This window comes from Leguminivora glycinivorella, chromosome 14, assembly GCF_023078275.1.
Source record: "Leguminivora glycinivorella isolate SPB_JAAS2020 chromosome 14, LegGlyc_1.1, whole genome shotgun sequence".
NCBI classification, from domain to species: Eukaryota; Metazoa; Arthropoda; class Insecta; order Lepidoptera; family Tortricidae; genus Leguminivora; species Leguminivora glycinivorella.
Window position 1 is genome coordinate 2,366,031 of NC_062984.1, and position 13,224 is coordinate 2,379,254.

The window sequence follows — 13,224 nt, forward strand, 5'->3', positions numbered from 1 at the left end:
TCAGTTAAATTATCAAAAAAAAATTGGACACATATTTTTTATTTTTCCTGTAAACGAACAATCACAACGGTACAGTGCGTTGAAGTTTCGCGTGACGTCACGACTAAGTACAATTCTTATATTTAAAAGTGACGTCACAACTGTCACAAGCCCGCACTCTGGAACTTTGATGCTCTGTATCTTTGTACTTTTTCATTAATTAGATTAAGCGAAAAATATGTGTTGAGTATTTTTGAACTATCTAACTGACGGACTAAACAGAATGCCATTTTTTATGTAGCGTCATCTCTATTTTTGGTTCTAGTCAGTTACTGTTAGGGGGCGCTATTTATTTTATTTATACTTTTTCTAAAATGGTCTTGCTGTCAAGTAGCGTATTCTGTACCAAAGATGATCGAGTATATATAGAATATTATTATCAAATTCCATCTAGCCGAGAATCAAATATTGATAAGATAATAGATGACCATACATATTCCTTGATGGCTCCGAGGTACCTACGTTTTTTCTTAAACTTTGTCTGTCTAACTGTCTATATGGAATTATTGCATTATGTCTTTGTCTATACTGCACTGTTTGGCAGTGAACGAAATCTTAAACTCAAAGACGAACATCTTTGTTTTACGACTTTTATGAAATGAAATCTTCTATTCTTTGGTCGCCAATATCCTGATTCAAATCCCTGTAGTACGTTTTACGAGCAATTTCAGGCGAACTGACATTTATCGGTTAACAAGAATCTAGGAAATACTAAATTTTATTCAGTGGAGACATCGTAACTGTTTTATGGATTCCAATTTTAAAATTGACAATTCGCCGTAGTATGACATAAACCGACTACATAAAGAAAAAGTCCCATTTGCTCTGTAAGAGAACTCGCTTGCGAGTTTCAATACGTTGCAGTATTTGATTGGAGTGCTGAATTGACCTCAACAGTTTGCAAAGTAACTAACATACCAATTCGAATTCACGAACCGTATAAATAGTCTGGTTCCATTTGATCCATTTCTCAAAAAAATCAGTGCGAATGGCAAATCATATTACTTTTTAGCAACCTGGTTTTTTAAACTAACTTAGGGTCCGAATTTGCCGGTTTCCCTCGCGAAATCTTGACCGGAAGTGAGTTATTCAAGATGGCGGCCAATATGACCTCATCCTCATTGAGTTTTTTGTATGGAGAACCCATTTTTTTAAATAATTATTATTGAAAGTAATGACTATAGCAATAACGCGTTTTTTTTTTAGGTTTTACCCGACCAAATTCCTGACCGGAAGTGAGATATTCAACATGGCTATCAATAAGTCCCTATAATAGCGATCTTCTTATATTTAATCTATGAAATGACAGGGTTTAAGAGTGGCCTAGGATTCAAATTGGTTGGCTGTAAGTATTAGGTATTATGAAAACCCGAATTCAGTAGATAATAGTTCGTCCAAATTCTAGTCAGCAAGAATCTCAGACAGGTGTCAGTGCTAGCCAGGATAAATGAAGGTGCCCGAGGGAAAATAATCTGCGGATAGCTGCTAAACTTATTGGCTTTCGCTAACTTCTGTAGCATTGTATTGATTAAATTATTATACACCGTGTTTTTAAGGTCAAATATAATTAATTTCTCTAAGAAACTAGCCTCTTAATTATCATGGTTAACGAATTATTTAAAATATTGGGTGATTCCTTAAATGAACCTAAATGCGTGTCGAATTTATTATTTATTTATTTTTATTTAAACTTTATTGCACAAATTTACAAAAAAAGAGTACAAATGGCGGACTTAACGCCTTGAGGCATTCTCTACCAGTCAACCATCGGGCTAAACAGAGACAGTTAGTTTGGTGCACGATTTTAAAATTAAAAATGAAAACTTAGGTCAAAATTGCAATAGCAATATACATACTTATATATAATAAACATAATAATAAATAAATAAATATATATATATATATATATGGTCAGGTTAAAATATGTATTACATATATTGAATATATAAATAAACATACATATATATAATAATTTTATGGAAAACAAAAAAAAAACACGGTTTATACTTTCGTTGATGTTCATTTTAGCACCAAGTTATAAAACAAGCATCCAATGTACACATAAAAACACAATAAAATATTTTCATTAATTAGAAAATGTCTCACACTATTTTTAACCACTATTAATAAATAACTAATTAACTAACTATTTTGGCTCAGTGATCCAAAGTGAATCTTGGCCTCCGCAACGAGAGATCGCCACCTGTCCCGATCCTGCGCAGCCTCTTGCCAGTCACTGACTTGAAGCCGACGCAGATCCGCCACCACACTGTCCTCCCAGCGATACCTGGGTCGACCCGCCGGACGGCTACCACCCGGTCGACCCAAGAACGCTCTCTTGACAGCCCGATCGTTTCCCATTCTAAGTAAGTGACCGAACCAGCGAAGTCTGTGGGCTTTCGTACTATTTATAAATAAAACTAAAAATCTAACCCCTTTCTGGGCTTAAGAGCTTACGCCGAAGCATAATGTATTTTAATGAAACATGGTCTGTCAGCGTCTAGTGGGTTACATTTGAATTGTTAAACTGAATCCTTTGTTTTATACTAATTTTGGTCAAAATACTCTCTGAATAAAGATATATTATGGTTTTATTTAAGTACCTATTTGTATATTAGGGTGTTGCTTATTTTTAACCCCCGACGCAAAAACGACGGGGTGTTATTTATAACTTATAAGTTTGACGTGTCTGTCTGACTGTTTGTCTGTCTGTCTGTGTGTGTGTCTGTCTGTGGCATCTTAGCTCCCGAACGGATGAACCGATTTAGATTTAGCTTTTTCTGTCTGAAAGCTGAGTTAGCCGGGAGTGTTCTTAGCCATGTTTCATGAAAATCGGTCTACTTTCATAGTATTATTGACAATACAACTTACTAACTTATCATATATATTGAAGATTAAATCAAGACATAATATAATATCAGTATCAAACTGATCGCAATAAAAATGTTTACATCTAGAACATAATCAGCCATTTGAAATAAACTCCCCGAAGTCGTAAAACATTTGTTTACAAAGCCATATGCACGTACGAAACTTCCCGCCAAGGGAAATAGGTTAATTGCCTCGTACTAAAAGGGTTCCGCTATAAAGTTGCCATGGTAACGAGGCGTGACTGAAAAATGAGTTGCAACTTTTTAATTTCACTTAAAACAACACTAGACTTTACTTATAGTGCTGTCCCGTGCTGGTGACGGGGTAAATATTTTACTATCTCTTTCTTCCGTTGGTGTTGTATAAATCGACTGAGATGGACTCAATTAGCCGACCGGTTGACCCTTTTTTTAACGAAGTGGGAATGCAGTTGCGCACGCTGTGTGGGACTCGCCGTTGCTTTCCCTTCTCCTGGTGAGAGGGGGAGAAACAACCCTACCCACTAAACCCACTCCGGCGTTTCAACTTCACTTCACCACTGCGCTCTCCGAAGACCGGTTGACCCTGCCTGCTAAGCCGTGGTCATGGGTACGAATCCTGGTAAGGGCATTTATTATATTTGTGTGATGAGCACAGATATTTAATTTTGTTCCTGAGTCATGTATGTTTTCTATGTATATGTCGCAGTAAGATAGATAAAGCCGTTATATAGTTATAACCCTAGGAATATAATTATACGTCGTAACATAGTTAAACGAAAGCGATTAATTGCTATCTTACTAGGAATATAACTATAATACGTTACTAGTTTAGTCATATAGTTATATGACTGGATTCAGTTTAGTGAAATGATTGTAGGCTCTGCGGCGGTGGGGCGGAGGTATAGTTATAAGTGTTATAACCTTAGGGATATAATTATATGCCGTAAAATAGCTAAACAAAAGCGATTCATAACCATCTTACTAGGAATATAATTATAATATGGTATTTAAAATTGGAAACGGTACTTAATCGCGTATTACTATGTATTAAGTCCCGTTTGCAATTTTAAATATGTGTAAAAATCGTGAAAGTTTAAATCAGTGTTTTATAATACGTATAGCGGGACGATTTGGAAGAACAACACCGTCACTGACGTTAGAACAAAGTTTATTTTGTATCGAACATAGTACACAAGGTTTGGTTACTAAACAAACGAATCCCGCACTACACTGCTACAATTATACTACTGAACTTAATCCAGTAATATAACTATATTACTTAACTAGAGACGTATTATAATTATATCCCTAGACTAAGTTTAATCCAGTGATATAATTATATAACTAAACTAGTAACGTATTATAATTATATTCCTAGTAAGATAGTAAGTAATCGCTTTCGTTTAGCTATGTTACGGTATATAATTATATCCCTAGGGTTATAACAATACCGCCACACCGCCGCACTCCTGCCAACAATCATTTCACTAAACTGAATCCAGTCATATAACTATATGACTAAACTAGTAACGTGTTATAGTTATATTCCTAGTAAGATAGCAATTAATCGCTTTCGTTTAACTATGTTACGACGTATAATCATATTCCTAGGGTTATAACTATATAACGGCTTTATCTATCTTACTGCGACATATATAAGTATTGTAGCGGGGGTGCGTGCGGGGCGAGAAGGGAAAGCCGAAATCACGTGAGAGGTGTGTATTATGTACGATAACACGTACGGTACAAGTGAAAGACTCAGAACAAAGACGTGTTCTCCAGCCAGTTAGAGAAAGAGAGAGAGAGAACTGGAGCGGAAGCACGTTGAGGATAGTCCTTAATAATAGCGCGTAGTTCCCGGAGGGAAGCAGGGGTCTATTATATCGGAATTTGTATCCCTAAGATTCGATATATAGCAAGTTTCAAGCGGCGAGCCTAACCAAATCGTAAAAAATCTTAACACCGATCTACAAATACTATGGGACCTTGACAGCGACATCTAGCGGGTTTTTTGGTAACTAAACCGTTGTCGCCGCTCGGCGTTGGTCGGTGTAGTATTTGGTGCTGTTACAGTATGTATTTATCTTTTTAAGTATGTATATCGTCGCTTAGCACCCATAGTACAAGCTTTGCTTAGTTTGGGGTTAAGTTCATCTGTGTAAGGTGTCCCCAATATTTATTTATTTATTATTTATTACGGCACACCTCGGACAGTGGCGATCAAATATATGAAAGAAGCGCATTCCTACGCACACAGTCTAAGCTCGTGTAGGCAAACACGTACCATACCATGGTACTTGACTGAAAAATGATTTAAACACTTAATTTCAGACATAGAAGTTTCAGTTATGTGTTTCGTGTATGGAAAATGGTTTTAGCATAATTCTCGAGGATTCCGGTGTAAAATCTGCATTCTGTTTAACATAAATAATAGTATTTAAACTCTGGCTCTGCGTTACTAAGACTAGGTTGCAGCAATTGTTTTAGAAGTTAGAATTTTTATTTTTCAAACAGAATACTAAAATATTTTACACGTACATAGATTTAGCGTTTTACCACATTATAATAAAGAGTACTATCGTAACTGTATGGCCACTCCTGCTCCCCGCTGAAAGTGCCGCCCATCCCCTTTCGGTTACCTCACAGTTACCACCTGTCAAAAACGCGCCCAGTCGACTTGTCATATCTCACTCATACAAGCATGGTACGCGTTCACCTGGTTTACTGACGATTCGCCAAAAAACGTTTCCCAAAGTTTCACATCCCAAACTATTATTCCCAAATTATCATTTCCCAAATAAACGTTTGGCAAAACAACTTATCGCAAATTGACATTTAGCAAAACTTTTTTTTGGCAAGTATTTGTTTCCCAAAATATTTACTTGGTCAAATTTCATTTTACCAAATATTATTTAGTCAAAGGTATTGTTAGGCAAAATTTCCATTTCCCAATATATTGTAATTAAATGGTGCACTGGAAATTTGTTTGTTGATTTTATACTATGTGTCCAAGATTTGTGTGAAATAATGTGTATGTCGTACCTACTTTTTTTCCTCCTGCTGCAAATGTCAAGGATGACAATTTCACTTACATGTCCGGATACATTCTATTAATAAGAAACCTTATGTTTTCAAGACCATTATGTTCTATTAATTTTTAATTACTTTAAAACGCCATTTGCTCACTGTCAACCTAACACGCTCCTCCTCGCTTCGCTCGTCGTCGCACCTAAACTGACCCTGTCACACACGAGTTTTCTGTTACAATACTAATAAAATTATTACATTACATTTATGCCTTGTAATATGTATTGTCAAACGTGGTTTTGCATGGTGTAATTTGTAGAAACATTTTTTGACAAAAAAATAGTTGACAAAATAATTTTGTCCAGTAATATTAGTTTGACAAAAATAAAGTTGAGCAAACTTTTCGTGTCCAACTGAAGCCTTGGGAATAAAACTGAAATTATCATTTGACAATTTTAAGTTAAATTTGGCAAAAAAAATCTTCGGTAAATTAAATTAATCCCGTAGAAATGAAAATGCAAATGCCTAAATATTTTCGAAATTTGCGATGTGAAATTTTGACCAAACATGTTTTTGGGATATAAGTTTTGCCATTAAAAACGTTTGCGAAATAAAGTTTTGACTAAATAAAATTTGACTAAGTAAAATTGTGCCAAATGATAATTTGACCAAACAAAATCATTGCGAAACATACCTTTGCCAAACAATACTTTGGGAAATGAATCTATTGCGAAATGATTATTGGGAAATGAAATTTGACGAAACGTTTTTTGGCGAAACGGCAGGACACCCGTTCACCTACACGAGCTTCAGAATGTGTGCTAGGAACGCACCTCTTTCATATGATCGCCAGTACCCGAGATGTGGTTTTACTTATGATACTCTAACAGCATACTTGTCTATGTATAGGGTTTGTAAAATACTATAGTAAGACCCTGTATTCCCAAATAAAGTTGTCAGAACGCGTCACCATATGTGGAACTAAATTTAATAAGTTAATTATGTAGCTTCAAGCTTCGCTTCGTTCTCATTTTAATTAAGCTACGCCGTAGCACAGATTATTAAAAAATTACTAACGTAACAGATCCTTCACTTACCCGCAAAACGACAAATACCTACGCTTTATTTAACTAATACTAATAAAAAAAACGAAATACCATGTCATATATTAAAGAAAAAATCACGAGCACCACCAGTGGCGAGGTGGCCTAGGGGTTCATGGCGTTAGCCCGGATTGCTAAAGACGCCGGTTCGAATCCGGTCTTCACCACTGGTGGTGCTCGTCATTTTTTCTTTAATATATGACATCTTATTTCGATTTTTAATTTATATATAGTAGTGTGACTACTTAAAAAAATACAAATCAAAATATTTGGTAAAAATAATTTGATTTGTTCCCATAGTTGCGTATAATACTAATAAGTTACTACGAAAACTCAGAAGAATAGTAGGTACGTGTCACGCGACTACACAGGCGGGCGCGTGGCGCCACTCGGCTACCTCGAGGCAACTGCTAGCGGGTAGGTATGTATAGTCAAACAATTTGAACCCTGTCTCATTTAAACCGTGTTATATTTGCCATAAGAAGTCACATTGGCGTTTACTGTGCAAAGGTTCTACACTGGTCTACGATCATAGATCGGATTATTGTGCGTCATCTCATCTAAAAGTCATTAAAATGACGTAAGTCACTAAGAATGTCGCAAATCCGTCCGATCTCTGTCTATAATCCAAATTAGTTGTCTGCACTTAGCGCGCCACCATGAGCGAGTGACGTAGGCCTGGCCGTAGCGCTACAGTCGTAGCACATGTTGTAGCTTTTCGTAGCACTATTGAACTAAAACTACATAGACGAGACGGTTGCAGATGCGGAATAAATTCTACCATGCTACGTAACACAGGCGGGACTTTATGTATGTTTGTATGTATATAACATACAAACATACATAAACATAAATAAAGGTATTTTGTTGTATATTTTTTATTTTTTCCTGTATACTTAATTTTACTACTGACATCGAATGATTTAGATTTTAGACCATTATTATAATTTATTATTATTTTGATATTGTGTAATGACGATCTTTTTGTGAATGCATTTTATTTTATTCTGACATGTAAAATTTAATGTACATGTTCAATGAGAAATAAATTAATCTAATCTAATCTAATCATACAAACATACATAAAGTCCCGCCTGTATTCCCAAAAGGCATATGCAGAGTATAAAACTGCTGTCAGTGCCACTCTTGGCAATTAAAGGGTTGAAAGAAATCTCAATTGTGATATTGCTGTGACAGGTTACTTAGCCTATTGCTTACGCCACAATTAAACCTATGTCCCACAGTCCACTTCTACGATACCCACGGGAGGAAAAAGATTAATGATTCTTAGCCCATGACGGGTATACTGACAAAAAGGGGGTAACATTATGGAACAAGCAAAAAAAAACAGCTTGTCAGATTTTTTCTAAACAATCGTTATGCATACTTATTTTTTATTATTATTAATATTATAAATGGGAACATGTATGTTTCTGTTTTTTTGTCCGTCATGGCAAAACGGAGTGACAAATTGACGTGACTTTTTAAGTGGAGATAGTTGAAGGCACGGGGACTGCCAAAGGTTATTTTTTGTCTCTTTCCTTTTATAAATGGGGGGGTGAAGTTTGTATGAAGCATTCAGCAATTTAAAAATTTAACACGAGGAAAGCCGCGGGCAAAAGCCACTTACTATTTAATTAATGTACCTCGTATACGTAGGGTAAACTGTTTCATAAATATTTATTTGACCACAACCAACGCACTACTACAATATAAATTAACAATTTCAATATATGCTAAAAAACACCATGTTATTATAAAACTAACTTAAAAACTATAATAAACTAATATTAATAATAACTAGCCTGTGTGGTGACGGGTTAAGAATTTCACCACCCCCGTTCTTCCCGTGGGTGTCGTAGCAGGCGACTATGGGATATGGGTTAAATTGTGGCGTAGGCGAGAGGCTGGCAACCTGTCACTGCAATGTCACAGTTTCATTTTCTTTCAACCCCTTATTTGCCAAGAGTGGCACTGAAGCTTAGGTAGTTTCATGTGTTCTGCCTACCCCTTTATGGGATACAGGCGTGATTTTATGTATGTTGTATGTAAGTAATAATAACTATTTAGGGTAAAAAAAATATTAGATTTTTCAATAACGTAATTAAGTGTGATAGAAATGCGATTGTGTGATAGAAATGGTTATTTCAGTGCATGTATCAGATAAGCGCTAGTGGCCTAGCGGTAAGAGCGCGACTTTCGATCCGGAGGTCGCGGGTTCGAACCCTGCTCGTACCAATGAGTTTTTCTAAACTTACGTGCGAAATGTCATTTGATATTTGCCAGTCGCTTTTCGGTGAAGGAAAACATCGTGAGGAAACCGGACTAATTCCAATAAGGCCTAGTTACCCTTCGGGTTGGAAGGTCAGATGGCATTCGCTTTCGTAAAAACTAGTGCCTACGCCAAATCTTGGGATTAGTTGTCAAAGGGGATCCCAGGCTCCCATGAGCCGTGGCAAATGCCGGGATAACGCAAGGAGGATGATCAGTGCATGCATCAGATCTGTTTACACTTGAGGAAGTCTCTATTTTGCTTAGAATGAAGTTTGTTATTTGTATTGGTTTATTTTGTGAAAACATCAGACTTCCTTTATGTAACGGGTAAATGTGATACGTAACAATATCATTTCCACCTCACCAACTGGTAAAGGCTCTCTGGAAAAAGAAAAACAGATGAGGGAGTTGCATTTTATCAGTCACCGGCATAAATAAAATAAGTGATGATTTCTGTACCTTGTCGTATTAACGTCTTGTTTGAAATGTCATACGAAATTGTCAAAGGATTAAAAGCGACAAGGTACAGACACACCTCGGACACTGGCGATCAAATATATTGAAAGAGGCGCGTTCCTAGCACACAGTCTTAGCTCGTGTAGGTGAACGCCTACCATGCTTGTATGAGTGAAATATGACAGGTCGACTGTTCGTGTTTTTGACAGGCGGTATCTGTGAGGTAACCGAGAGGGGGTGGGCGGCACTTTCAGCGGGGAGCGGGAGTGGCCATACTGTACGATAGTACTCTTTATTATACTGTGGTACAGGGGGGTTACCATGACGTGCTAAAGCCGTTCAGTTTAGGTTGAGAGAGAGGGACGGAGTTAGAGGATGCTCTCGGTGATTGGAAGCGTCAGTTAGAAGCGGGTGGGCTAATGCTAAGTATTTCCAAGTCCCAATACATGGTGTGTAACAAACCCAACCAACTTGAAGACCCTCTCGTTATCGATGGACAACAAGTCACTAGATGTGACGAATACAAATACTTGGGTACCATGTTACATGCTTCAGGAAATTTGGAAGGGAACTTGCAGCACCGTATCGCCGCTGCCTGGCTAAAGTGGCGTGAAGTGACGGGTGTTACCTGCGACCGGAGGATGCCTGTGAAGCTTAAAGGCCTTGTCTATAAAAGCATAATAAGACCAGTTCTAACTTATGGGAGTGAAACGTGGGCTATGAAGCAGGAACATGTCCGGTCTGTCCAAGTCACAGAAATGAAGATGCTTCGGTGGATGTGCGGAGTAACGAGGCTCGACAGGATACGCAATGAACATGTTCGCGGTAGCTTCGGAGTACGTGATATCGCCGATAAGCTACAAGAAAGTCGACTGAGATGGTATGGACACGTGAAAAGAAGGCCTCCTGAGTACATAGGAAACGTTGCTATGGATCTGAGCATTGCTGGGTCCCGAGGAAGAGGAAGACCGAAGATGAGATGGGCAGATACCATAGCAAAAGACATGAGAGCCTGCGACGTTTCAGTCGACGACACGTCCGATCGTGCGAAGTGGAAGGAAAGGACAGGAAAAGCAGACCCCAAAATCAGATGGGAATAATAATGCTGAGGAGAGAGAGAGAGAGGGACGGAGCTATGTAACTGCTATAGCTGTGTCCCTTTCTCTCAACCTAAACTGAACGTCTTTAGTACGTCATGGTAACCCCCCAGATATCATCCCTTCTTTATGCCGATGATTGTACAAGAGTTTGACAAGAGTGCAAAGTTGTAATGTGGGGACTGAAGGACTCGCTTGTATCGAATATAGGTTAATTCTGTCTAATGTTACATAGTAGCTGCTTATGTAAACATAATTTGCTTATGCTTACATAAATACATATAAGGTACTGCGTGGGTCAATTGTAACCAATCAATTTTTTTCCATTATTACACTATGATGTTGAGTTCTACATGTATCCACTGAACACGGCTACCATATTATATAACCGGTGGACACTCTATTTAATAATGAAAATATTGTAAAACATGGAAAAAATGGATCAGTTACATTTGCCCCCCAGTCGAGATATGCCCCGCTGTACCTTACCTCAGTAAATATATTTTTTTTATAACCCTTTACCTGACTTAAAACTTTGTGCAGGTACCTAAGTAAAAGGTAATTTCTTATGATGTTTTTTAAAATACCTACCTAACTACTTATAAAAGCGTCAAGTTAATAATTAATTAACACTTTCGCTACCAAGAACCCGACTGTCGGGCACACCGCTCGTAGAAGCGTAGCCGATTACATGGGGAAACCCGTATGTAGCGAAAATGTCGTAGCGCCGCGTAGAGCCCGGTTTCGAAAGTGTTAACTAAGTCTTTAAACACGTACAGCTTTTTTTCTCTTGTTTACTCAAAGTATTTCGTTACCACTTTGTATTTGAGAGTTAGTAATCTAATCACCCCACAATCATAGTTTATTGATGGTAACCAGTACACAAATACGTAACTCGTGTCGATAACTCAATACTACAATAACATAAAATACTTACGGAAAAAACACGACCTTTGCGGCTTCGTAACTTAGATAACATTCCAACATAATGAGATCGAAAAAACCAACAATGAGTACGGGCGAGGAGTATGGAAATGCACATTACCGCGGATACTGAATAGATTTCCAAATGAATTGATAGACTCATTAGAAAGTCGAACCTGTAGCCAAGCTCGTTATATACTGAAACAACACTTATTAAAAACGAAAAAACTTATTAATGTATAAATAAAATAAATAACAATTCATATGTACCTAGACTCCTTACCTCAAATAATCTTTTCAATTTAAGATTAGCAGTTAAGTTCATAAATGCATGTACGTTTCTTAGAAATAAACAGTTTTTTTTTAACACTCCCTTTGGTCGTGTTTAAATTTATCTCCACTCGTTTCGAACTTCCTTTTCTTCGCACTTGTATCGTAATCTATTTTTACACCAAAAAAAGGCTAAATCTAAAAACTCACCCAAAAACATCCCAAGCAACAGAACCACTACCATTTTCATGTTCACTTCACCCACATCACTTGAACTTACTCCGATCACTCACATCCCCGTAGAGGTTTGCACTCGCGCTGTGGGGCAACGTTCGCTCCCTTCGGCTCACCGGGGTATACTGAGCTGATAAGATAGCGGTGTTGCAGCGCTGTGAGTATGTTTTCCTGAGTGAAAAGTTTTGGTATATTTTGTGAAGTAAATACCACAACAGACAAGAAAGATATCTATAGATTTAGTGTCCGTAAACGTGTTGAGATTATTTATAGTTGAGAAATTATTCTTCGTAAATATTTAAACCTTCTTATTCTCCTTTTATTTTTCCATATAAGATAGCTTAGTTTCTTATATAATTATGTAAATATGTTCATGTAAATAAAGTCTGAATTTATAAGATTACAAATTAGAAATAAATTAATTTCATCTGGGAGAAAAGAGGAAAAATTAATTAGATTAAAAAGTAAAGTGGAAATTAAGTTTTTATCAAATAATTGATTTCATAACTATTTGCAGTATTTACTTTTACTATATAAATATCGTATTTTCTTATGTATTTTGGAGTTCAATATTTCGTACAGATATTACTTCGTTACAAAAAAAAAAGATAAAAAATGTGTAATCCTAATAACAGCACAGTTACTACATTTAAGATATAAAATCAGTCTGTTTTTACAAACTCTTTAGTTATTTCTTATAAAATAGAATATGAACGAAGTGGTTCAATAACCTTAATAAAAAGTATAGTGTATCATAATATCTAAATACATTTAATAAGTTTATTATTATGTAATTTGTAGGTACTGGACGACAACATTTTTTGATCATTTTACTTTTAAATATAATACAACAAAGCAAAACCATTTACCCCAAACTCGGGTAATTTCTCCCCCCTGGCAACTATTTAGCTACTTCTCGCCGGCTCGCGCGTGCGTTCTGAACCTATG

General features: G+C 36.7%; 1 protein-coding gene across 1 annotated transcript in view; it reads right to left on the bottom strand.

The window, feature by feature from the left end:
* LOC125233490 overlaps positions 1-12,373 on the bottom strand; it is a 276,525-nt gene extending 264,152 nt beyond the window's left edge. The window contains exon 1 of the mRNA XM_048139528.1: positions 12,253-12,373. Coding sequence (XP_047995485.1) covers positions 12,253-12,292 — 40 coding nt within the window. The 5' untranslated portion in view covers positions 12,293-12,373. The remainder of the gene's footprint in view (positions 1-12,252) is intronic.
* Positions 12,374-13,224: the final 851 nt, after the last annotated feature.